Source organism: Thalassophryne amazonica, chromosome 2, assembly GCF_902500255.1.
Source record: "Thalassophryne amazonica chromosome 2, fThaAma1.1, whole genome shotgun sequence".
Taxonomy (NCBI): domain Eukaryota; kingdom Metazoa; phylum Chordata; class Actinopteri; order Batrachoidiformes; family Batrachoididae; genus Thalassophryne; species Thalassophryne amazonica.
Window position 1 is genome coordinate 81,801,676 of NC_047104.1, and position 26,862 is coordinate 81,828,537.

At 41.2% G+C, this 26,862-nt stretch overlaps 1 protein-coding gene across 1 annotated transcript in view; it reads right to left on the minus strand.

Annotated features, from left to right (window-relative positions):
- Positions 1–822: 822 nt before the first annotated feature.
- The window catches only part of supv3l1 (SUV3-like helicase), a 56,828-nt gene continuing 30,788 nt past the window's right edge, over positions 823–26,862 (minus strand). The window contains exons 5-16 of the mRNA XM_034188494.1: positions 23,466–23,634; positions 23,090–23,201; positions 22,797–22,874; positions 17,853–17,944; positions 14,708–14,888; positions 14,312–14,405; positions 12,518–12,637; positions 12,278–12,377; positions 10,659–10,739; positions 5,735–5,911; positions 1,581–1,729; positions 823–1,459 (exon numbers count right to left, since the gene is read on the minus strand). Coding sequence (XP_034044385.1) covers positions 1,045–1,459; positions 1,581–1,729; positions 5,735–5,911; positions 10,659–10,739; positions 12,278–12,377; positions 12,518–12,637; positions 14,312–14,405; positions 14,708–14,888; positions 17,853–17,944; positions 22,797–22,874; positions 23,090–23,201; positions 23,466–23,634 — 1,768 coding nt within the window. The 3' untranslated portion in view covers positions 823–1,044. The remainder of the gene's footprint in view (positions 1,460–1,580; positions 1,730–5,734; positions 5,912–10,658; positions 10,740–12,277; positions 12,378–12,517; positions 12,638–14,311; positions 14,406–14,707; positions 14,889–17,852; positions 17,945–22,796; positions 22,875–23,089; positions 23,202–23,465; positions 23,635–26,862) is intronic.

Below are 26,862 nucleotides of genomic sequence, written 5' to 3' on the forward strand. Positions count from 1 at the left end.
TTAGATCTTTTACTTCAAAAATGGAGTAAAAAAAAAGTATTCAATTTATATTTTTTTGTTGAGTGTATGACTGACTTGGGGACAATAAGCCGCACTGCTTAGTTTATAAAAATTAAATAAGATTCAGACAGAAAAAAAACACATAAATCAAAAGCTGGGCAATTTTTTGACAAGGACAAAAAGAAGTCAGATAGTGTTCATCATACACACATAACCAAAACTGATCTCCATCTGTGTTTTGTGAGAGCATCAGCCTGTTATTTGTATTGCGTGTAAAAGGTATTAAATTTTGTAACATACATTTTATATTCAACAATATGGCAAAGTTTAGAGGAACTGTGATTTTGGAATGCAATAATTTAGCTTGGCTTCATGCAGACATATTCAAGAAACAAGTTCAAACTACCAAATGGACATTTCAAGGGAAGAGCAGAGATCGTCACTATAATTGGTCATACTGGCATGTAACGTTACTTTGTGGGATGTGTAAACCGTGACCCGATCCCAGATACGCAGTTGAAGACAAGTGAGTGTAAACCCTTAAAAAATGACAATATGTGATTGACTGCTGTTTAATATGTTGTCTCTTAAACTCATAAATGCCTTTTGTTCCAGAAAATCTCATCACAGATGACTCATTTGAGTTTTTAGACAACTCACCGCAATTTAAAAAATTCTAATGAGAATTGTTTTCTGATTGATGCAACTCTTACAGTAGAAAAAGCAAATTGTTCTTATGTATCCGCTTGTGTAATTAAAATGATGAGGAGGATGTAACAGAGGGGCAAGTTTGACCTGAGTCCAAAAATCATTTTGTGTCTAATTTCATATAAATCTTTTATTTTTTTTTTTTAATAGCTGGAGTACACAGGACATTTTGGTCAACATCATGCTGAGAATATACAAGTTAATCCTATTTATCTCCTTCAAAAGTTTTATTACAAAATACCAGATGCTATCAAAGGTTTCCATCAGACTGACTCAAAGTCCTCTTGCTGGTTTCCATGGGAACAGTAATTACAGCCAACAGTATGATCTCCTTGTTCATCTTCTCTTTGCGTTTTTCCTACTGTGGTGTTCTGCGTTAGGTGCGTGCTGACTGCCAAGTTCCTGCTTCTGCTCTTTTGACCACTCGCTCTGCAGCTGCCGGAGCAGGTCAGGCGTCAGCAGCCCGTCTCTCAGCAGGCGACCTGTGAGAGAACTGGCTGCCGCCTGTTTGCCTCTTCTTCCTCCTCTGCTGCTGCTGCTGGGGGACTGATTGGTGTCACCCCCACTCTTTTCAGCAGAGTGGTTTTGGCCATGCCCACTGTTCTGTGGCTGTACTGGGTTAGCGCTGGTCGTGTCAGTGGCTCGGATGAGGCGTGTGATATTTCGCACACCCTGCTGGATGATGTCATCCAGTTCTTTTTGAATTTCTCGAATTGCGGTCGTGTCCGGAAACATGTCCATGAACCGGTAACTATGGAGACAGAGACAACAGTAATCACCAGGATTAGTTAGACCAGGTAGCAGCCGCACACACATACATTGTTAAGAAAACTTAAGCCTTAAACCTCTAAGAAGCAATATTATGATATTACCTTAACCAGAGGTAAAGATCAAACACATCATGAACAGCCTCCAGGTGAACCAGGTCTTTTATATTTTTGGGTGGAGCCAGAGGCCAGCCAACATGGCGACATACCCAATCAAATGTCAGGGGTTCATCTCTGCTAAACTGACGGGCAAACTGTAAAATAAATAAATAAATAAAATAAATAATATCAGCAAGATCCTCAGTAGCGACACTGTGCTTAGCATCAGGTGGAAAAAAAGAAGAAAAAAAACAGGCACTGGGAAAACAACAGGAATTATCTTTTGTCACGAGGCGCACATTTAGTTAAAAGGCAACAGGAAAGATTTGAACAGACAATGTTTATTTCTGACTCTCGAACCATTATAAAAGCACTGACACATGCTTTCAGGGTGAATGACACAGAAGCATGTGTGAAATGTATTTCGGCACGTATTTAGCACCAGTATGTTTTAAAGTAAGTTTTCTGAATGGCAACAACCTAGTACCACATCTAGTTTCCAGACTAGCACTGACACTCGACTACAGTATATGGCACATGGATAGTATTTATATCGAACTTTCATGGTGAAAGCACTTTACACTAAATAATACCTCACACATACATGCGCAAAAAAAGAGGAAAAAAAAGAATGAAATTTTTATTTATACAACCCCAATTCCAATGAAGTTGGGACGTTGTGTAAAATGTAAATAAAAACAGAATACAATGATTTGCAAATCCTCTTCAAGCTATATTCAATTGAATACACCACAAAGACAAGATATTTAATGTTCAAACTGATAAACTATTATTTTTGTGCAAATATTTGCTCATTTTGAAATGGATGCCTGCAACACATTTCAAAAAAGTTGGGACGAGGCAACAAAAGACTGGAAAAGTTGATGAATGCTCAAAGAACACCTAATTGGAAACAGGTGAGTGTCATGATTGGGTATAAAAGGAGCATCCCAAAAGGCTCAGTCGTTCACAAGCAAAGATGGGGCGAGGATCACCACTTTGTGAACAACTGTGTGAAAAAACAGTCCAACAGTTTAAGAACAATGTTTCTCAACATTCAATTGCAAGGAATTTAAGGATTCCATCATCTACAGTCCATAATATAATCAGAAGATTCAGAGAATCTGGAGAACTTTCTACATGTAAGCAGCAAGGCCGAAAATCAACATTGAATGCCCGTGACCTTCAATCTCTCAGGTGGCACTGCATTAAAAACCAACATCATTGTGTAAAGGATGTTACCGCGTGGGCTCAGGAACACTTCAGAAAACCACTGTTCGTTAACACAGTTCATCGCTACATCTACAAGTGCAAGTTAAAACTTCACCATGCACAACGAAAGCCATACATAAACAACATCCAGAAACGCCGCCGCCTTCTCTGGGCCCGAGCTCATTTGAAATGGACAGACACAAAGTGGAAAAGTGTGCTGTGGTCTGATGAGTCCACATTTCAAATTGTTTTTGGAAATCCTGGACATCGTGTGCTCTGGACAAAAGAGGGAGAAGACCATCCAGATTGTTACCAGCGCAAAGTTCAAAAGCCAGCATCTGTGATGGTATGGGGGTGTGTTAGTCCCCATGACATGGACAACTTACACATCTGTGATGGCACCCCATCAATGCTGAAAGGTACATCCAGGTTTTGGAGCAACACATGCTGCCATCCAAGCAACGTCTTTTTCAGGGACGTCCCTGCTTATTTCAGCAAGACATTGCCAAGCCACATTCTGCACATGTTACAACAGCGTGGATTCGTAGTAAAAGAGTGCAGGTACCAGACCGGCCTGCCTGCAGTCCAGACCTGTTGCCCATTGAAAATGTGTGTCACATTATGAAGGGCAAAATACGACAACGGAGACCCCGGCTGTTTAACAACTGAAATCGTATATCAAGCAAGAATTGGAAAGAATTCCACCTACAAAGCTTCAACAATTAGTGTCCTCAGTTCCCAAACGCTTACTGAGTGTTGTTAGAAGGAAAGGTGATGTAACACAGTGGTAAACATACCACTGTCCCAGCTTTTTTGAAACGTGTTGCAGGCATCCATTTCAAAATGAGCAAATATTTCCACAAAAATAATAAAGTTTATCAGTTTGAACATTAAATATCTTGTCTTTGTGGTGTATTCAATTGAATATAGGTTGAAGAGGATTTGGAAATCATTGTATTATGTTTTTATTTACATTTTACACAACATCCCAACTTCATTGGAATTGAGGTTGTACATACATACATACATAGATCTTCATCACACCATATGGAATATATTGACAAATATTTTGATATTCTATTTTTTTAAATCCACATTATTTGATTTCAGTTTCTTAAATGTGAACATTTTTCTGGTTTATTTTACAAGCTGATTACTTCTACATACACATTCTGATTACTATGGCAGTAAACTGAAAATCTTTGGGCTATGGACAAAACAGGACATTTGAAGGTGTGATCCTGGGCTCAGGATAACACTGATCAACATTTTTCACCATTTTATGGACCCAACAACTAACCGACGAATCAAGAAAATAAATTGATCAATTAATTGATTACCAAAATAAATTAATCTCAAGGTATCTTTAATTATATCACTGACCTTTACGGATAAATAAAGAATTATTCATAATTTTAAACCACAGAGTTAAACATGAATGTAATAATGGCATGTAATTAATGTAGGATTTTCAAGCTGAACCTGCTTCAAAGTAATGACATATTCAATCAATGACTGAAAACCTCAGCATAGATGACATTACATTAAACTGCACTTGATGACTAGCACAGTTCTGGACCACTTGAAGATTTTGGTCATATCTATGAAAAACCTCAACACATGAGAAAACTGATTAATGGGGAAATTCTCTTAAACGCACATGCCATTTACAAATGAGGGTCGGGTGAAAAATTGTGCCTCCTACAAGATTATTTCAATAACACTCACATGAATCACATATCTGTTTAAAGAACGGAACATTCTCCATCAGGCAGTGTCATTACTTTTTCACATTGTCACCCTCCCTTTACACACACTAACTCAAACGCCGGATAAGGTTTTACATCCTGTCAGTGAAGAAATCTGGTGTCTTCTCTCTGCACCAGCGACACCCAGCTGCGAGCACCTTTGCATCATTAGTGTATCTGCATCCCTTCAGGTGTTCTTTCAGTTTGGGGGGGGAAAAAAAAAAAAAAATCAGTGGGTGTGAGATCCAGACTGCATGACGGGTGTGGTTACATTTTTACATTTCAGTCGCTGAAATGCATGTTTGTTGACTTATGTGTGGATGATGCTCATCCACACATCATTAAGAATGAATCTTTTCCAGCACAAACCCATTTCAAGTGTGCATGCAGCTTTTGCAAAGTGTCCACATATCGCAGACAGTGTTGCCGTATTCCAAAAAAAATTCTGTTTAGGACTATGCCACCGCTCCTGCACTTGATGCTGTGCACCTGTGGCTGTTATGGGGTGCCACCTACAGGTCTAGTCATGCAGCCTGATCGTGGCTGGATTTTCCCCTTCAAACCTCTTGCCCACCTCCCGACTGTATAGACATCCACACATCAACACAAACAACTCATTCATCAGTGAATGTTGACGGGGGCACAATCCTCCACCATGAGGAATTCAATAACAACATGCCATTTCAAATGCATGTCACCTTTTTTTTTTTTTTAAACCAACTAATGCGTGCATGTGCCAAAGGAGATTCTGCACATGCCTGAAATTGTAGGCAACAACTGTTTGATAGTGATATTAAGTACACGCTTATTCTCTTACCAGTTTCACTTCGATATCTTGCTTGTTTTTTAAATAATTGTTTTTCAGACAAAACCTTTCTACTGAACCTTTTTAGGAACGGGTCTTCAGTGACCCCCGTTTTAATGACTTACATCGTATAAAGCACAGGTGGGACGAAGACACTCTCAAGTCATGAATCAGCAAGTCTCAAGTCAGCTTGGTGGTCATTATGACTTGAGACTAGACTTGATGGTGACGTGGTCCCACCTCTGGTATGAAGTAAACATGTCTTTTAAGATAAAAGCACAGTGTGTCCCAAGTAAACTTCAGTCGGGGTAAAACAGAACTGCTGCTGATCAACACCTCCTCTTTCCCCTTTCATCACATTCTTCCTTTCCACTTCCCCTTCTATTCATCATTACCTTTAGGAAGGATGTGCAAACAAAGGGCTGCTTCCTGTTGATGGGAGCAGTGCAGAAGACGTAGCGCGACTTCAGGTTCAGTGGAATATGCTGAATCATATCAGCCAAGAACTTGAAGTCATCAATGTTGCAGACAAAATACAGACCATCCACCTGAGAGAGACTGACAAATATGTCCTGAAACACACACGCACGCACACACACAAAAAAAACAAAGCGATATCAGAATGAATGAAAAGATTTGTCATCAAATGTTGGTGAAACAAGACCAAACGCACTGCACCAGTACTTCACACATTAATGTGAACAAATGACAACGAATGGTGAATCTGTAGACATTTACAACATATTATGTAATATGACAATTTCAGTTTTACCTAAAAACAACAAAATATGAATTCAACAATCCTCTCTGCACCTGACCCTCATGGCCCCCTTTGCAGGTGGTGAACCCACAGGAGGGTGGGCCCACGTCCCTCTTTCGGGCTGAGCCCGGCCGGGCCCTGTGGGCTAAGGCCCGACCACCAGGCGCTCATGTGCGAGCCCCAACCCAAGGCCTGGCTCCAGGGTGGGGTCCCGGCTCCGCCATACCGGGAGACGTCTCAGTCGTTGATTTTGTACTGGTCATGGGAGCTTCTGAACTCCAAGACACACATGACATAGGGTGAGGAGCTCGGAGTCGAGCCGCTGTTCCTCCACATCAAAAGGAGCCAGCTGAGGTGGCTTGGGCATCTTTTCCGGATGCCCCCTGGACGCCTCGCTGGAGAGGTGTTTCGGGCACGTCCCATTGGAAGGAGACTTCGGGGAAGACCCAGGACACGCTGGAGGGAATATGTCTCTCAGCTGGCTTGGGAACACCTCGGAGTTCCCTTTGGAGGAGCTGGAGGAGGTGTGTGTGGATTGGGAGGTATGGGCGGCTTTGCTTGAGCTGCTGCCCCCGTGACCCGACTCCGGATGAAGCAGAAAAAAAATGGATGGATGGATGAATTCAACATCAAATGTAAGATTTCTTGAACAAAAGGAACAAACATAATCTTTAAGAGTTGATTTCATACTAAAAAGGAAAGAAGTGAAGATTTTCATCCTTTAAAGGGAACATTTATGATGAGAAGCATAATGTGCAACAATATTTTAGGTTCACTTTATTACAACCTCAGTCTAAGTGTCCTTCGCACCTTTGATGATTGCTTTGTTTGCAAAAATGGTGCATCTTAATTATTTATTTTTGATAAATTAGTTTGATAAGAACCAGAGGGCAGGGGTGGTGGGCAAGTGGTTCTGAAATGAAATTATTACTACTATTTTTTATTAAAGTTGATTAAATGTCCACCTAAAAAAAAATTATTCCACACCCCCGCCAAACATATTTGAAAAAGCATAAAACAATGTTTTCAGATGTTTTTCTCATCGTCTGTTTGTCCTGTGCTCTTACTGTGAAAGACTCTTGTGCAAGAAGAAGGAAGTGTTCTGTGACAATATGGCTTGCTTTGTATTGACAGCAACAGATTAACTGCAGAGTTGCCTGGACTGAAACATGTAGGAACTTTTATTAAGCTTCCATGAGAGCCAGATTTTTCTGCTTCAACATAAACTCTGTGCAAAATGTTTCAGTGAAGTAAACTATTGTCTGTGTGGTTAACACTAAAAACCAAGAGTGCACTTTTTTTGTGCTGTGCCAGACATCATCTGACAAGGAACACATTATGTAATCAATGATAAAAGGATGGGGGGCGGGGACAACAGACACAGACAGGTGATTTATTCTTTACTTGTGAGGATATCAGACATTTTATTGAAATGGTTGATCCGACAAATGTAATATTTGGCCAAGTTTGTGCAAACGCCCACATCCACTTCAAGCAGAAGTTTGTGTGGAATGCCCAAGGTGCACAGATGTGAATATGGTATAGTGTTGCCCTACAAATTATTTGGCCAGAAATGTCAGTATGATAATTAGCTGCTGTGGTGACTTCAAACAGCAGCCAGTAAAAGAAGACATTAATATGACACTTCAAGTAAGAGATTTCAGTGAAGCCTGGGATTCAAACCCTCATCCACTTTGAACATAAAGTACTTTGTCCAAATCTTAGAGTCAGAACGGAGCTGTTGCTGCTGCAGCAGGGGTAGTTGTTTTTCTGTACTTGGTATTTAACTGCGGATGTGGAAAGACAGCATCCTTGCTAACAGCAAATCTACCAACACAGCAGAAAAACTAGTATCGCTAGCTTTTCAGAATTTTGGTATTGACTTAGTACCAAAATAACGGTTCTCGCAACATACATAGCTTTGAGCCTCTACACTAAGCTGGCCAACGGGGCAGAATACACTTATTTATTTACTCAGCAGAACCAACTAACATATTAAATCAAAAGCACACGCTGAACTCTCAGAGTGTAAATAACTCTTATAGAAGTGTTAATATCACCAACAATACATATTGGACAGAATCAAAAAATACAAGAACAGGGGCATAATTACATCATGCAATTTTAAGGCTTGAAAAAAATGGTTTGAGTTTATTTGAGCTCCACCACAGATACCCCAGAGATATCCATACAAACTGAAATACAGTGTGCTTTAAACTTTGTTTTTTTCTTGAAGAGACCGCAATCTACTGGGGGGAAAAATACAGCAAATACTTCATGAGGTGTTATTTAGCCATTACTAGTCAAAGGTGAGCAGTGTACCCACCGGCATAAACCTACAGGGCCACCCAAATTTCACTAAACTGACAGTTTAGTTTCTGCTGAAATCCAAGCATTATAATGCTGGTTTATTTTAGAAACTTCTTGTGAAATTACAGCTCATTTTAATGACATATTTATCTGTGGGGAATTCCATAGTGAAGGTTTCCTTTTATTTTTAATGCTGTCTGTAGGGGTTGTGCACATGCACAAGCTTTTGAAATGACCAGAAGTTACCTTTGACCACTGGTGATGCGGGTGCATGTAGTGTGCACCCCGATGTCTGAGATGTCTTGTAAATCACTTCAGAGGTGTTATCTGGTTATAAAAATGGTGTTTGTGGATTTAGGAGTTTATTTCTTGCTAGCTTTTACAAAATATTTGAGAAAAATGTTAGATTTACACAGAAACACTGCGGTTTTGGAGTATTTTCCACCATGTTGGATTAGCAGCCAGAGACAGACCAGCCAGTGACATAGCGGTGTCTCTCTACTGAGAACTGGCAGAAACCGTGTCCTTCCCAGAATCTCTCACTCAAGTTTGGGGAAGCCCATGTGATCTGACGTCACTGTCATTGTTCATTACAGACACTGAAATAAGTAGATGAAGTACATCTTTTCGTTTGAAATTTTACCCTTCAGAACTTTTCATAAAAACATTTTCTAGACAACACGAATTTTGATTATACTGGCAATGTCATATTATGAATCCCCTATTTAAAGGCTAATAAATAAAATTATAGTGGCATCAAAGAAAACCATTTTTATGCCTTAAATCTTAACAAGCTTAGTGGCCCCATACTTTTTTTTTTTACAACCTTTGATATATTAAAAGTGAGTGTGTCCTTTAATTTACTGTGGCAGTGTATATTCAGGGCTGTGAAATGAAAATTGTGAAATCCGAGGAAAATTTGCAGGGGGTCAGCATCCAGAAGCCAGGGTCTAGGGCTGTCTAGGGCAGTACCCCCCAGAATTAAATTTTTATCTAATGATACTTTTTCAGCATCTCCTGGAAGAACAAATCTCAAAATTAGTGGATATTTAAATGATCCTATATTCAACCTTTTATTTGACCTGTCAATGATGATGATGAAATAACAGAATATGATGTGGAAGTAGGAACTAGAATAATTTTAATTGTAAACCAAATTATGCATTAACTCAGAATAATTAAACTGTATGAAATTTATGAAGACTGAAAAGACTGTTACAGCATTTCAAAAATCACAGCTAAAGCTTGTAGAATATTTGGAAAATCATGGTAAAATATTAATAACATACCTTATAGTTAAAAAGTCACTTATATTCTTGTGTAAATTCATGCAGCCGAAATCCATTCAAAGCCACAATGTCTTTTTTACAATGAAAGAAAGTCTAGATTAGTGAAAAAAGTCACACAATCTTGTCTAAAATCCTGTTTGAAGAGCAGAATGTTTATTTTCCAGGGAGAGAAAAATTCTTACCATGTTTTCCTGAGAGGGCACAGTTCACTTTTCCCGTGTCTTTTATCTTTCAGGTGTGTTGATGAAGCCAGCGACGATTCCACGGATTCTTGTCCTTATAAAACTTTTTCAAACAGTCTTTCTCGCCATCTTCTCTCTGTGCGACATCGTGCCATGACACAGACATGCTGCACAACTCCTCTTTTAAAAACTTGAAAGCTCTAAGTTTGGGATGTCCACATGCTAAGTTTAGCTTAAGCATTGCACAGGAGCCACACAGCATCGCCGCAGCAACCGACCAGTCCCAGTTTACGACAACTGTTATAACAGCTACACTTTGAATGGTATTTTTCCTCCGCAAATCTCCGCGGATCCAAGGAAACTGATTTGTATCTGGAACACACAGATCAGTGTCTGCGGACTTATAAAACTTACACAATGTCGTAAGAAAAGAGAACGCTTTGCGATAAGCATTTTAAAAACACAGTGATGATCACGATTAAAGAGTACAACACTACCACCCTCCCATGATGAAATCCATGGAATCCCGCGGATCCGCGGAGTTTTCACAGCCCTGATATTTTTATTCTAAACACAACACTTTGGGGTGGGCACATCTTAAAGCAAGCGACAGTACCTCAAACATTCAGGCTCAGCAGGGGAATCCCACCCAGGCAGGTTAATCAGTTGTGTCTTGGGTTTGATTGTAAGCTTGTCCCACATTTGGAGCACCAGTTTTCCCCCCGTGCTGTGGCTCAGTGGGTTAGCAGATGGTACACAGAGTGTCTGTTATACTCACAACAAGATTGGACAGTGTCGCATCAGGAAGGTGATAAGCAAACATCTCTATCTGTTCTGCAGTAGGATGGAGTCCTGCACTCTGAGACCAAAAAAAAAACAAAAAACACAACAACAACAACAAGAGTAAGATGGGTTTAGTAATACCACTCAAAAATCCACAGTTCTGTAGCTCCTTTTACAGGTGAAAATGTATGATCACCTTAATCTATTCAGTCTATGTATAAATTGGGGTAATCATAAATTGAATTGAAATTTAAGGCAATGACAAATTTTCCAGACATAAAAATTGCTATCAGATGGACAGAACTCTGTGGTATTACTACACTCAACAAAAATATAAACGCAACACTTTTGGTTTTGCTCCCATTTTGTATGAGATGAACTCAAAGATCTAAAACTTTTTCCACATACACAATATTACCATTTCCTTCAAATATTGTTCACAAACCAGTCTCTACCATAAGCCATCTCCAAAGGCGTTTCAGAGAATTTGTCAGTACATCCAACCAGCCTCACAACCGCAGACCACATGTAACCACACCAGCCCAGGACCTCCACATCCAGCATGTTCACCTCCAAGATCGTCTGAGACCAGCCACTCGGACAGCTGCTGGAACAATCGGTTTGCATAACCAAAGAATTTCTGCACAAACTGTCAGAAACCATCTCAGGGAAGCTCATCTGCATGCTCGTCATCCTCATAGGGGTCTTGACCTGACTCCAGTTCATCGTCATAACCGACTTGAGTGGGCAAATGCTCACATTCGCTGGCGTTTGGCACATTGGAGAGGTGTTCTCTTCACGGATGATGCGAAGGAGATGTGTTGCACTGCATGAGGCAAAAGGTGGTCACACCAGATACTGACTGGTATCCCCCCCCAATAAAACAAAACTGCACCTTTCAGAGTGGCCTTTTATTGTGGGCAGTCTAAGGCACACCTGTGCACTAATCATGGTGTCTAATCAGCATCTTGATATGGCACACCTGTGAGGTGGGATGGATTATCTCAGCAAAGGAGAAGTGCTCACTATCACAGATTTCGACTGGTTTGTGAACAATATTTGAGGGAAATGGTGATACTGTGTATGTGGAAAAAGTTTTAGATCTTTGAGTTCATCTCATACAAAATGGGAGCAAAACCAAAAGTGTTGCGTTTATATTTTTGTTGAGTATATATACCAGTGGTGTCTTGGGCACGGGTACAAAAACATCAGAAACACAACCTATGTGTCACAGTGTGTAAGCATACATGTATATTCTGGGCTTAATGAAGGTGCCAAAATACTCCAAAGACCAACCGGAGGGAGAAATGAACCTTTTGTTGGTTTGTCTTTTCGCTGTATTTTAATTGGCAAAGCACTTTGTATATCTGATTTGAAACTACTGTATAAATAAAGATTTTTTTTTTTTTCGCATTTTTGACTGCTGGCTGTAGCAGTCGATGGGCTGAATGCTGAACTTGATGTTTCTTTGGTCGATTCTTTGTTTCAGCACCTAAATTAGCAGGTGACTGCCCACTATGGTGCTTACAGTTGTGCAGGGGCTTAAAGAAGAACCACATTCTCAGTGGACTGTTTTCTGTCTCACATCTCGTGTGTCAGTAGGTGAGTGATTACCTCTATGGGGTCGACCGTGTGGCTCAGTATTTCCTTCAGCTTCGGCAGATCGTCTCTGTGCATGGTGGTAACCTCTCCCTCTTTAAACTTGGAGGAGAACCTGGGGGACATGGCAGAGAAGATGGGATTCATTAAAGGACTCAGATAAATAACTATGGCTTCTCTGCTACCACTTTCTCTCAGAAACAAAGTCAGTATTAGCGGACAGAGGAGGAAAAAAATAAATAAAATCAGACAAACCTCCCAGCGCGACCGGCTATCTGCAGAGCCTGCGATGTGCTGATGGTGTCCATCTGTTTCTCCCCTTTTTCATTAATAATTGGCTTTAGTAGGGAGTTAAAGATTATACGTTTTATACTCCTAAAGAGATGGAAAAGGAAAGAAAGTGAGAGAGACGGAGAGAGAGAAAATTGATAAATGTGAGCCACTTCTTTCAAATTTTACTCATGAGCTGCCATCAAAGCTACAATGTAAACATTGTCCTGTTTTTAAAAGAACATTCAAAGCATCCACACATCTTTGCTGATTCGATATGGCGACTTAGCTCAGTATTGTTTAGGTTTACTAAAAATTTAAATCTTGAGAGCAACAAAACAAAAAAAATGTACATTTCGGTTTTTATTTTACAAAAATCACTTAAAGAACATGAACTCCTGGGACAAGAACTGTCCAGAAAATCTGCATTAAAAAACTAAAAATGACATTTCCTCAATGTCTGAGGGCAGGAAAAAACCCCAAAAACATTTCAAATTTACACTATGCACTTCATATTGCCTTTATAATGTTGAAAATTAAGCTATATATCATACTTAAACAGCTACTTCCATGCAAACAGTAATGAGACACTCCCACAGCTTGTTGGAAAACTCTCGTTTTATTGCTGTTTATTTATTTCTTAAGTGGTGAAACACTGTAATTATATGTACATAACATTACAAGTGATCCTACCATGAACTGTATGGTTGTGAAGCATGAATGCTAAGCCAATGACCTAAGGTGACTAGATGTCTTTGGTAATAGGTCTCTTCAGAAGATCCTTGGGTTCCACGAGAATGACTGTCTCAAATGAACAGTTACTTAGGGAGACTAAAATTAGTATCATTTGCATTGTGGAGGGTCGTCAGCTACAACATTCTGAACATGAGGCATGTTTCAGCACTGAGGGCCCCAGTGACTGAAGAAGACTAAGGGGACACTCACATTTCACCTGGTTGCAGCAGACAGATGTTGACTTTCTAGCGGTGGAGAAGGACTAGATATCTGCCTGGGGGGTTGCCCTCCAGGACCCAAGATGGTTGTGTAATGTGATGGATGCAGCAAAGTATGGCGGCAGTGCATGCTCCAAGTCCTGACCTGACCCCAACATTACGCTGTCACCCTGTTTCCACATCAACACCACATCCAATTGATTAAAGTTACATTCAAATGTAACCATAAGATGAGGTCCTATTGGTGCAGTATTTAGAAGTTTATAAAATTCTAATCATTGAAAAGAAGCTGCAGCACTGCTTTTACAATAACTGTCATTTGTCTTTATGATCATATGTTGTGCACTTTGCATTTAAACTTTGGCTTTAAAATGACAATATTTTATGTGATTTATAACTTGTTTTACGTGATTTATAACTTGATTTATGTGATTTGTAACTTTGCATTGTGGTGCCTGTCTTGACCAGGAAAGTATACACCCCGGACAGGCCTCTGATCTAACACACGACTGACACACATTAATAGACACACTCTCACTCACACCTACAGTCAATTTAGAGTTTCCAATTCACCAAACCTGCACGTTTTTGGAAGTGGGAGGAAGCCCAAGCATTCAGAGGGAACCAATGCAAAGATGGGGAGAATATACAAACTCCACACAGAAAGGACCAGGTTGGAAGCAAATCCAGGACATTCTAGTAGTGCTATCCACTAAGCTACCATGCTGCCCAAGAAAGTAATCACAATGAGGTTTTTCCAGGTTAAAAAGGTGCCGAATTACGAATCAATGCAACACATGACAACACACTACATGTGGGTACTTACAGGTTGAGGCCCATGCCAATAGCATCTGTAGCAACAAGAATCTTGCATGGGTCATCAGGGTCATTGAACTTTTTGGACTGGGACAACTTGGTGCCTGCACACAACAGAAAGATAAAAGAATTGCAATTTATGAACAACAAAAACAAATATTCTTAGTTTAGTCATGTCATAAAACCTCATTATCTTTAACTATACATACTGAGCACCAGAACAGAGGTAAAATCACACCGTCAGGCAGTGACAGTCATACAAGGCTCTTTAATAAAAACAAAACAAAGACATCGCCATCTAGTGGTTTCAGAAAAAAGCAAATGCTTCATAAGACCTCATATGACCAATACTAGACTTACGACCAGATGAGTAACTCCTTTCGCTGACACACACATGGACACTCACCTGGAGGTAAACTCCCATAAATGACGGCACATTCTTGACCTCTTGCCTCAATCTGTCTGCTTATGGAGTAAATGTCATTTTTATTGAAGCAGACAATACAGTCCCCTGGTCTCAAGTTGTCCAACGACTCCAAAGCATGATCCAAGATGGTGAATGGAGTTAATCGCTCATAATTATGGACCTGAAAGTCAGGAAAAAGACAGACAGAGAAATGAAGATAGAGAAAAGGCATAAAGAGGAAAAAGAGCATGACTTCTTAAAGATTAAAAGTATCATGCAGAGTAGAAAATAACACCATTTAATTATTTTTGGGCAAAGGAGTAATGCTGTGCCATGGAACCTTTGACCTAACAAATGTTGGTTAAAAACTGGACAGAAGCTGATTCACTTTATGAATCAGCTTCTGTCCAGTTTTATTGGACAGAATATTGATGTATTTTGAACGTTCTGTTCCGATCCTCACCTACGGTCATGAGATTTGGCTCATGACCGAAAGAACGAGATCGCAAGTACAAGCGGCCGAGATGCGTTTCCTCCGCAGGGTGGCTGGGCGCTCCCTTAGAGATAGGGTGAGGAGCTCGGTCACTCGGGAGGAGCTCGGAGTCGAGCCGCTGCTCCTCCACGTCGAAAGGAGTCAGTTGAGGTGGCTCGGGCATCTTTTCCGGATGCCCCCTGGACGCCTCGCTGGAGAGGTGTTCCGGGCACGTCCCACTGGGAGGAGGCCCCGGGGAAGACCCAGGACACGCTGGAGGGACTACATCTCTCGGCTGGCTTGGAAACGCCTTGGAGTTCCCCCGGAGGAGCTGGGGGAGGTGTGTGTGGATCGGGAGGTCTGGGCGGCTTTGCTTGAGCTGCTGCCCCCGCGACCCGACTCCGGATAAAGCGGAAGAAAATGGATGGATGGATGATGTATTTTGTTTTATTTTTGGTGCCATATGCCCAGACAAATTAAGTCATAAACATGGGGAAATTAGCTTGATTTCACCTGCCTCTGATAAAACTGAATTTTCGTGACATCAACTCAGGTCACGATCCTAAATTGGGGAAAACATTTTTTACAATTTGAAACCAGTTTTTTCTGGACTTCGACAGTGAGTAAGTCAAAATGGTTAAAATCTGTGGTTTCGCAAGGATGTAATCACATGATTAGCATTGCTTATTAGGTGGACAGATTTTCCAAAAATAATATTTTGAGGAGAGTTTTTTTGTTGTATTGTTTTAATAGTACATCTCTGACAAACAGCATAAGTGAAACCCAGCACAGCGTGAGGGTGGTCTTCATCGTGACTCACCTTTCTGCTGATTAAAAGTCGCTAACCGGGACTCTTGTCTACTGTTGCGGGCAAGAAGCGAGAATCGTCCACCATTTCACACCAGTTTTTATTTGTTCCTCATTAACGTGCCTTTTTGGCGGGGCAGCACACAACAGCTCTCAAGTGTGGACCCGACCACTAATATCTCCCACTTCACCAGTTCGTAAACTGAAGTTACTGTCCCTCATGTACAGGAAAAAACAAAAAATAATATCCTCCGTGTGTTGTTGTGGACTTGACTGATTAAACATCGTTCTACTAACGCTGCCGCTTTCTGCCACGTAAAGTTGGAAAGATAGATTCTGAATCAGTAACTTCAAAGCGAATTGCTGTTTTAAATATGACACCTCTTTCCAAACGTTGTAACAGACCACAAACTACAACCGCCCAAAACTGTTTTTTTCTCCCAAATGAGACATCCTCTATTCTTGGTAAAATGCATCAATCTTGGCGTGCAGCTGGCTGCAAGATTGGAGCTCAGGGACCATTAACAAATTGCCATGGTGAAAGGAAATGCTTTGACAAAAACTCAATAACTTCACATTTATGTTTGTATTGTCACCAAACTCACATCCCACATCAATGAGCTCCCTGTACTACAACACTTAGATTGGAAAAAGATATGATTATATAATTTCAGATATTTTTATTTATTATTTAAATTATTTTATATAAATAACTTTTTATTTATATCTTGTAGTGCAACCAAACTCACATCATACATCAATGAACCCCCTTTGGTTGTACTTTGCTTAGCTGTAGTTTGTCTGTATTACATTTGGAAAGAGGTGTCATTTGATTTAAAACGGAGATTCACTTTGAAGCTATTGATTCTGGAAGGTCGACTCTGAATATCTTTCCAGCTTTGCTTAACTAACAACAGTAATGTGATTGTGACTACACGCCATTTGCCAACTCCTCACCAATGAAATTTTCCTGGTAGCTCATTTTTACAAGTGAAAACTCTCCCTGACCATGAGAAGAAGGTGATGTCTGTACATCAATACATAACGCCAAACCTGGCGAAACTGGCCTCAACCATTGCTGTAATTCATGTTCCAACAGCAGGTATTTTAGAGTTTCATATACGATAATTCTTTTTAATTTACCCTGATATTATATTATACCTGGTGTTCAGATACGATTGACTTGAAGAAATTTAGATTGTAGACAACATGATTAGCATCTTGAAACAAAACTTAAGTGCATTTACTTGTAGTGCCTCAATACACATGCACTGTGATGAGACTGTCAGCCCAAGGCTGAGGTTTCAAGTACAAGATTTCAAGTTGTTTGACTGGTTCCTTTGAGGTTCATACCTAATTAACATGAATTTGCATATTTTGGGACCTTCTACCCCAGGGGTGGCCAAGTTCGGTCCTCAAGAGCCACCTTCGTGACACTCTTAGTTGTGTCCCTGCTCCAACACACCTGAATCCAATGAAAGACTCGTTAGCAGACTTTTAATGAGCATTTCATTGGATTCAGGTGTGTTGGAGCAGGGAGACAACTAAGACTGTCAGGAAGGTGGCTCTCGAGGACCAAACTTGGCCACCCCTGTTCTACCCCTTCTATTGTTCTCTATTTTTAATATGTTACTCCTGCAGTATGTCACAGAAGAATCCCACCTGATTTTTTTTTTTTTTTTTTTGCTACGAGTGGTGGGTTGGAACCTTAAATTGAATAATAACTTGACTGGACTAATTGATAGTTGGACAAATATCAGAAGGATGAGACCCATTCATCCAAACTTGGGGTTAAGACTTAAAAATAAGGGTAGGAAGAGCAGCCACAGTCTATTCTTCATGTTGTGCGACACGCTGCTGCCTCACCTCCACCTCCTCTCCTGTGGTGTACATCAGTTCTGTTATGAAGGCTATGGCTGCAGGTTCCCCACACACATGGATCTCCTCTGCACAGAGACCTGCAGAAATACACACAGCAGTCATTACACAGTGAAACCCCATCCGAAGTTCAAATGCAAACAAATCATGTGCATTGAGGTACAATTTAAAGCTTTGCAAAATTACACCTTTTTCTTGCTATAAAATTGTGCAAGTTTGCTATAATGTAAAATGTTTCTTCGCTGCTGTGTAATGATGTCACATTTGCACTCCATGTGTTCTAGAATAAAGGTGACACACGTGTTGAAAGGTACCTAAAAGTCTGAGATGATGCTCACAGCAGGTGAAGAACAAAGGCATAAAACCTAATCATGGATTGTCTGTCAGGTTGCCTCAGTGAATTGTTGTTCTTCATTCTTCATCTCTGACGTCCTCTGTTACTCCTACCACCTGCTTATCCTCTTTCACTACATCCATTTACACCTCCTCTTTCTTTAGCTCCCCAACCCCCCACCATTTGCACTTCCCCATGTCTCCCTTCACGTCACATCACCATCTGATCAATCTGTCCCTTTAGTTTCACTGGAACATTTTAACAATGGTAAAATCCCTCTCCATCCTGTACTCATTTTTGATCTTCCCAATCAACATTTCTTCTGTAGTGGTGTAGCTTAGCTAAAATTTCCTTAAAAATTGTTCATTTTGTGATAAAAACATGGAAATTGCCACACATGTTCTAAATTAACTAATGTTTATTTTCAGACATGGAGCCATCCTGGAGCTGGCCTCTAATGAGCTACAGGGGTCAATAAAGAATTACACAGGGGTCAAAATGTAAAAATGCTCCAATCATTTTGAAACCCATACCACATTATTTGTCTGATCATAACAATTCGAAAAAGGTATAGTTTGGACTGTCTATGACTGAATTCCATGGACATATGGGGTAAAAGAAGCAAAAATGGAAGAAAAAAGAAGCAAAAAGGTTGCTGTAATTTTTGAAAAAAATGATGCAAATTATTGGTTGAGTTAATAGCATTTAAAAAAGGAATAGTTTGCACCATCTGTCATGCTTAGTTATCATGTTACGGGGTAACATATGTCATACATCATAGAATCCAATGGACGTCAACCTTGTTTGACCTTTACTTTGGAGAACAAGCATTCAACACAGTCAAAAATATTCAATTTATTAATCCTTTTATTTCAACCAATAATTTGCATCACTTTTGACCTAAACTGGAGCAACTTTAACTTTTGACCCCTATACAAAGTGAAACTGAGGGCCCCTTCACACATAGTGCGAAGTTTGGATGAAGTGCGCACTTAGTGTACATGATGCAGGAATCGTGTGCAAACCGTGTGAAATCGTCCCTGCCTCTAATGCCATGTACACCTGTTGCTACAACTATTTGCGCACACCAGCGGCTGAATGACTGTGTGCACTGTGCAAACCCATCAAACCCTCCCGCGGCAGGTGTCGGACAAATTACAGGTAACATGCACAAACATCTAGCACCGCTCGCATGGCACTTAGAAAATGTGTGGCCAGTCGCACTCTTGGCACTATAACAGACTGCAGACAACCACTGTTGCACTCACAGAGAAATTTGTCCAAGTTCCCCACGAGTGTGGCTTTGGAGTGTGCGCTGAGAAATGACAGGAGGTGTGGCTATGACAGAAGCAACTGTGGTGATCTGTCATTCTGGACATTCCAGATGGACAACATCTGTGTTTAAACAGACATGGACAAACAATTGTCCACTGTGAGGCACGTGTGTCTGATTGCTGTACTTGCGTGGACATAAATAAAAACATGTATCACTGTGGCGACAAGCTGCAGCAAGCGAGCGCGCGCACGGAGCAGACACAGCCTGCTCGATTGAAACGGACCATCAGATCAGAACAAGCAGCAGTGATCTGACTGTCACATCATCCATGTGAGCTCTGTTCCATCCACAAGACACGCGTGTTGGGCACAACACATGCATGAGGCAACTGGATGCACCGGACCAGTAGATGTGGACATGATCAGAGCCCACTGCTTCTCATTCATGTCATTTCATGACTGTATGTCAGTGACCATGGGTCATCACCAGAGGAACAGACGGATCACATTTGTATTGCTCGCTTGATAAATGCAGTGTTTTTATATGGTGTGGGATTTAAAAATTTTTTTGTAATACTTCCATGTCCTTCCTGATATGAGGCAGATTCCCGCAGCTTTCAAAGAACAGCTCTGTAGCTCAGTGGTAAAGTTGCTAACTGGTAATTAGAGCTTTGGGAAAGGGGCGGGTTCGCGTCCAGTGGGTGGTATGTGTTTTTCTTCTCTTTTTTGAATTTATTCCACATAAGCGGCGCGATGTGGTCCCACAGTTTTTTTTTTTTTTTTTTTTTTTTTTTTATTCCATATGATTCGCGTGATGTGGTGCACCTCGCAGTATGAGGTCTGTTAGAAAAGTAACAGACCTTTTTATTTTTTGCAAAAACTATATGGATTTGAATCATGTGTGATTGCATCAGCCAAGCTTGAACCTTCGTGCGCATGCGTGAGTTTTTTCATGCCTGTCGGTTGTGTCATTCACCTGTGAGCACGCCTTGTGGGAAGAGTGGTCCAGCCCCCTCGTCGGATTTTCATTGTCAGGAAATTGGCTGATCGACTGCCGCTTTGCTTCATCAAAATTTTTTCAGAAAGTGTGAGAGACAGCCAAGTGGAAACCATTTGGAAAATTCAGATGGTTTTCAATGAAGATCTAATGGGGATCACACAGATTAAGGACAATTACAACTGGATTAAAGATGGCCCACAGCGGCGGATGGCACGCCGCGCACCGAGCGGCGATCGACAGGCTCAAAAGACCAGATCATTTCCAAAGTGAATGCTTTGTTGATCCAGGACGTCGTCTGACTACCAGAGAAATGGCAAGACAGCTGGACATAGCACTTTTTCGGCACATTCCACTGTTACAGGAGTTTTTGTAATGGAAAGAGGAGCGGAGAAATTTGCCACGGAGCCGCTCATGGCGCGGGACAAAAGCACCTCCATGTTGGTCTCACAGGACAAGCCCTAACATGCCCAGCTCTTGCACCATTCGGAAGATTCAGACGGCTTTCGGTGGCTTTTCAGTCATGTGACTATCCGAGAAATTGTGGACGAGCTGGACATGCCACAACATGTCCTGTGAGGCTTCATCACGGCGTTGCTTTTTGTTGTGTGCCCTGCACCTCCGTCCCGACGTGCGAAGTCCTCCGCACATCTTTTCATGACAAAAAACTCCTGTAACAGTGGAATGTGCCGTTCATTTCCAAAATAAACACTTTGTTGATCCGGGACATCGTCTGACTACCACAGAAATGGCAGAAGAGTTTGACATCAGCACTTTTTTGGCATGAAAAGACATGCAGAGAAATTTGCGCGTCGGGACGGAGGCGCAGGGCACACAACAAAAATCAACGCAGTGATGAAGCCTCACAGGACATGTTGTGGCATGTCCAGGTCGTCCACAATTTCTCGGATAGTCACACGACTGAAAAGCCACCGAAAGCCGTCTGAATCTTCCGAATGGTGCAAGAGCTGGGCATGTTAGGGCTTGTCCTGTGAGACCAACACGGAGGTGCTTTCGTCCCGCACCATGAGCGGCTCCGTGGCGAATTTCTCCGCTCCTCTTTCCATTACAAAAACTCCTGTAACAGTGGAATGTGCCGAAAAAGTGCTATGTCCAGCTGTCTTGCCATTTCTCTGGTAGTTAGACGACGTCCTGGATCAACAAAGCGTTCACTTTGGAAATGATCTGGTCTTTTGAGCCTGTCGATCCCGCTCGGTGCGCGTGCGCCATCCGCCACTGTGGGCCGTCTTTAATCCAGTTGTAATTGTCCTTAATCTGTGTGATCCCCATTAGATCTTCACCGAAAGCCATCTGAATTTTCCAAATGGTTTCCACTTGGCTGTCTCTCACACTTTCTGAAAAAATTTTGATGAAGCAAAGCGGCAGTCAATCAGCCAATTTCCTGACAATGAAAATCCGACGAGGAGGCTGGACCAACCATCAGGTGTGAAAAAACTCACGCATGCGCACGAAGGTTCAAGCTTGGCTGATGCAATCACACGATTCAAATCCATATAGTTTTTGCAAAAAATAAAAAGGTCCGTTACTTTTCTAACAGACCTCGTATTCCTGCTCGAAATGCACGAGCTCTTGCACCAGGATCATGCACGCCCGCCCGCCAGAGCGATGTTTCATGGTGTGCAAATTCGAACTGTTTTGCACTGTTTTGCCATATTTGTCCAAACTTCGTATTATGTGTGAAGGGGCCTTGATCTTTGCCACCATTTTTGCCATTTTTACCCCATAACTCTAGAACATTCAGTCATAAATAGTCCAAACTATACCTTTTTGGAATCATTATGATCAGACAAATAATGTGGTATAGGTTTCAACATGATTGGAGCATTTTTAAATTTTGCCCCCTGTGTAATTCTTTATTGACCCCTGTAGCTCATTGGAGGTCAGCTCCAGGATGGCTCCATATCTAAAAATAAACATTAGTTAATTTAGAATGGGTGTGCCAAACTCCACGCTTTTATCACAAAATGAGCAACTGCTTTGCTATGCTGCCCCACTACTGATACAGAACTCCTCCACTTCTAAGGCATCCACAACCTGCGGCGGTCTTCAAATCAGAGGGTCCTCAGTTTCATTCCCAAACAAACAGGAAAATCACTCTGTTCCCTTGCACAAAATACTTAATGCAAATTCCGACATCATTAGGTGAGTGTGCGTGAATGGATGAATGTGATAAATCATTGTCGAGGGCTTGGAGGTTCTATATCAGATGAGAAAGCTCCACAGAAATGATGCTCATTTGTTTTTATGTAACTTGGTACACTTCCATGAGAACAGAGGTGCACTTGTGTCTGACTGTGTTACAAACCTAACAGTGCTCTGGTCCAGGCCCAACCTCTGGCAGGATCTTTGATCATTTGAATCTCATCGATTACAGCCACCTCATCTACCGACAGATGACACAAAGAAAACAAAACTCCATCAAAAATTTCATAATGTTCAGAAACTGTGGCATAGTAATTCAATAATGCACCATCAAAAACTGAAGCCTGTTAAAACTTTGAGTTACAAGTGTGTATTTTTGTTCAGACAATCACCACAGAGATTGCTTATTGTTTATGCTGTTGAAAATAAATGCTAGCAGATGTTATGTTCACTAACAAGGCGTGGTGACGCTGCACATCTCGATGGTACAGGCCACGTGATCAGCTGCGCGACCCTCTGGGTCCACGAAGGTTCTCTCCTCTCCAGTTACCAAGTCACATGGTACACCCTGGGAACACAAAGTGACACACACACACACACACACACACACACACACACACACACACACACACACACACACACACACACACACACACACACACACACACACACACACACACACACACACAAGCAGCAGTCAACAGCATGGTACAAAGTGACCAGAAACAACAACAGCAGAACAAGACAGAAACTGAGAAAAACTTCAAATGAAACAAAGGAATGGTCAGAGTACAAGACAAAACACAGATAACGTAGGCAAAAAGCCACATACAGCACTGTTGCTCTTGTCAAAGATTTCATGTGCCAGAAGCTTCAGAGGACCACAGTAGATCCCTGACTTAGCAGCCAGGTAGCGCTGGATGGCGTGGTACGTTTTTCCACTGTTGGTGGGACCAGCATGGAATATCACCTTCCTCTGAATGGCACGAGCTTCAGGATACCTGATGGGGACGGACACACACACACTATAATGACCGCAATGTCATACTGTCATGGTTATGAACAGTACTACCATCCAAATGAATTATTTTTCCCCCATTACATGGTAGAGTCAGTTCATGCACACAGCACCAAATCATAACACAAGTGGAGTGGGGCAAGTCCTAATCCACTCAGATCATCCCATTACTAACCCATGAGTCAGAGTGTGGGGTTTGATACCTGCCACTAACACCAGGTAAGTAAGTCCCTTCACTTTCACTGGGGGTCGCCACAGCAAATCCCAGTTGGGCCTGCATATTGATTTGGCACAAGTTTTACACCGGATGCCCTTCCTGACGCAACTCCACATTACATGAAGAAATGTGGCAGGGGTGGGGTTTGAACTGGGAACCTTCCACACTGAAACCAAGTGCACTTACCACTTGGCCACCACTCCTGCAACTGCTGCTAAAACCAGGTGAGACTAACAATAAAAAAAAAAAAATAATGCTTTACTCATTGTACTTCTTAAAACCTGCACAAACTCAATGTACCTCAATCCATCTAAGTGAATCAGCATCTTCCTTGTGAGCATGAATCAGAACAGACTCTGATTAGGGTGCATGGTTGCAGACTCGGTACTCATGGAACTCACAAATTTACTGAATGGGTCAGCTGCACATCCTATCAGAATAGATTGATTAATTCATACTGATCACTCACTTGGATCGGACGTGTGTAACTCATGAATTCAATCAATCAATCAATCAATTTTTTTATATAGCGCCAAATCACAACAAACAGTTGCCCCAAGGCGCTTTATATTGTAAGGCAAGGCCATACAATAATTATGTAAAACCCCAACGGTCAAAACGACCCCCTGTGAGCAAGCACTTGGCTACAGTGGGAAGGAAAAACTCCCTTTTAACAGGAAGAAACCTCCAGCAGAACCAGGCTCAGGGAGGGGCAGTCTTCTGCTGGGACTGGTTGGGGCTGAGGGAGAGAACCAGGAAAAAGACATGCTGTGGAGGGGAGCAGAGATCGATCACTAATGATTAAATGCAGAGTGGTGCATACAGTGCAAAAAGAGAAAGAAACAGTGCATCATGGGAACCCCCAGGCAGTCTACATCTATAGCAGCATAACTAAGGGATGGTTCAGGGTCACCTGATCCAGCCCTAACTATAAGCTTTAGCAAAAAGGAAAGTTTTAAGCCTAATCTTAAAAGTAGAGAGGGTGTCTGTCTCCCTGATCTGAATTGGGAGCTGGTTCCACAGGAGAGGAGCCTGAAAGCTGAAGGCTCTGCCTCCCATTCTACTCTTACAAACCTTAGGAACTACAAGTAAGCCTGCAGTCTGAGAGCGAAGTGCTCTATTGGGGTGATATGGTACTATGAGGTCCCTAAGATAAGATGGGACCTGATTATTCAAAACCTTATAAGTAAGAAGAAGAATTTTAAATTCTATTCTAGAATTAACAGGAAGCCAATGAAGAGAGGCCAATATGGGTGAGATATGCTCTGTCCTTCTAGTCACCGTCAGTACTCTAGCTGCAGCATTTTGAATTAACTGAAGGCTTTTTAGGGAACTTTTAGGACAACCTGATAATAATGAATTACAATAGTCCAGCCTAGAGGAAATAAATGCATCAATTAGTTTTTCAGCATCACTCTGAGACAAGACCTTTCTGATTTTAGAGATATTGCGTAAATGCAAAAAAGCAGTCCTACATATTTGTTTAATATGCACTTTGAATGACATATCCTGATAAAAAATGACTCCAAGATTTCTCACAGTATTACTAGAGGTCAGGGTAATGCCATCCAGAGTAAGGATCTGGTTAGACACCATGTTTCTAAGATTTGTGGGGCCAAGTACAATAACTTCAGTTTTATCTGAGTTTAAAAGCAGGAAATTAGAGGTCATCCATGTCTTTATGTCTGTAAGACAATCCTGCAGTTTAGCTAATTGGTGTGTGTCCTCTGGCTTCATGGATAGATAAAGCTGGGTATCATCTGCGTAACAATGAAAATTTAAGCAATACCATCTAATAATACTGCCTAAGGGAAGCATGTATAAAGTGAATAAAATTGGTCCTAGCACAGAACCTTGTGGAACTCCATAATTAACTTTACTCTGTGAAGAAGATTCCCCATTTACATGAACAAATTGTAATCTATTAGACAAATATGATTCAAACCACAGCAGCGCAGTGCATTTAATACCTATGGCATGCTCTAATCTCTGTAATAAAATTTTATGGTCAACAGTATCAAAAGCAGCACTGAGGTCTAACAGAACAAGCACAGAGATGAGTCCACTGTCCGAGGCCATAAGAAGATCATTTGTAACCTTCACTAATGCTGTTTCTGTACTATGATGAATTCTAAAACCTGACTGAAACTCTTCAAATAGACCATTCCTCTGCAGATGATCAGTTAGCTGTTTTACAACTACCCTTTCAAGAATTTTTGAGAGAAAAGGAAGGTTGGAGATTGGCCTATAATTAGCTAAGATAGCTGGGTCAAGTGATGGCTTTTTAAGTAATGGTTTAATTACTGCCACCTTAAAAGCCTGTGGTACATAGCCAACTAACAAAGATAGATTGATCATATTTAAGATCGAAGCATTAAATAATGGTAGGGCTTCCTTGAGCAGCCTGGTAGGAATGGGGTCTAATAAACATGTTGATGGTTTGGATGAAGTAACTAATGAAAATAACTCAGACAGAACAATCGGAGAGAAAGAGTCTAACCAAATACCGGCATCACTGAAAGCAGCCAAAGATAACGATACGTCTTTGGGATGGTTATGAGTAATTTTTTCTCTAATAGTTAAAATTTTGTTAGCAAAGAAAGTCATGAAGTCATTACTAGTTAAAGTTAATGGAATACTCAGCTCAATAGAGCTCTGACTCTTTGTCAGCCTGGCTACAGTGCTGAAAAGAAACCTGGGGTTGTTCTTATTTTCTTCAATTAGTGATGAGTAGAAAGATGTCCTAGCTTTACGGAGGGCTTTTTTATAGAGCAACAGACTCTTTTTCCAGGCTAAGTGAAGATCTTCTAAATTAGTGAGACGCCATTTCCTCTCCAACTTACGGGTTATCTGCTTTAAACTACGAGTTTGTGAGTTATACCACAGAGTCAGGCACTTCTGATTTAAAGCTCTCTTTTTTAGAGGAGCTACAGCATCCAAAGTTGTCTTCAATGAGGATGTAAAACTATTGACGAGATACTCTATCTCACTTAC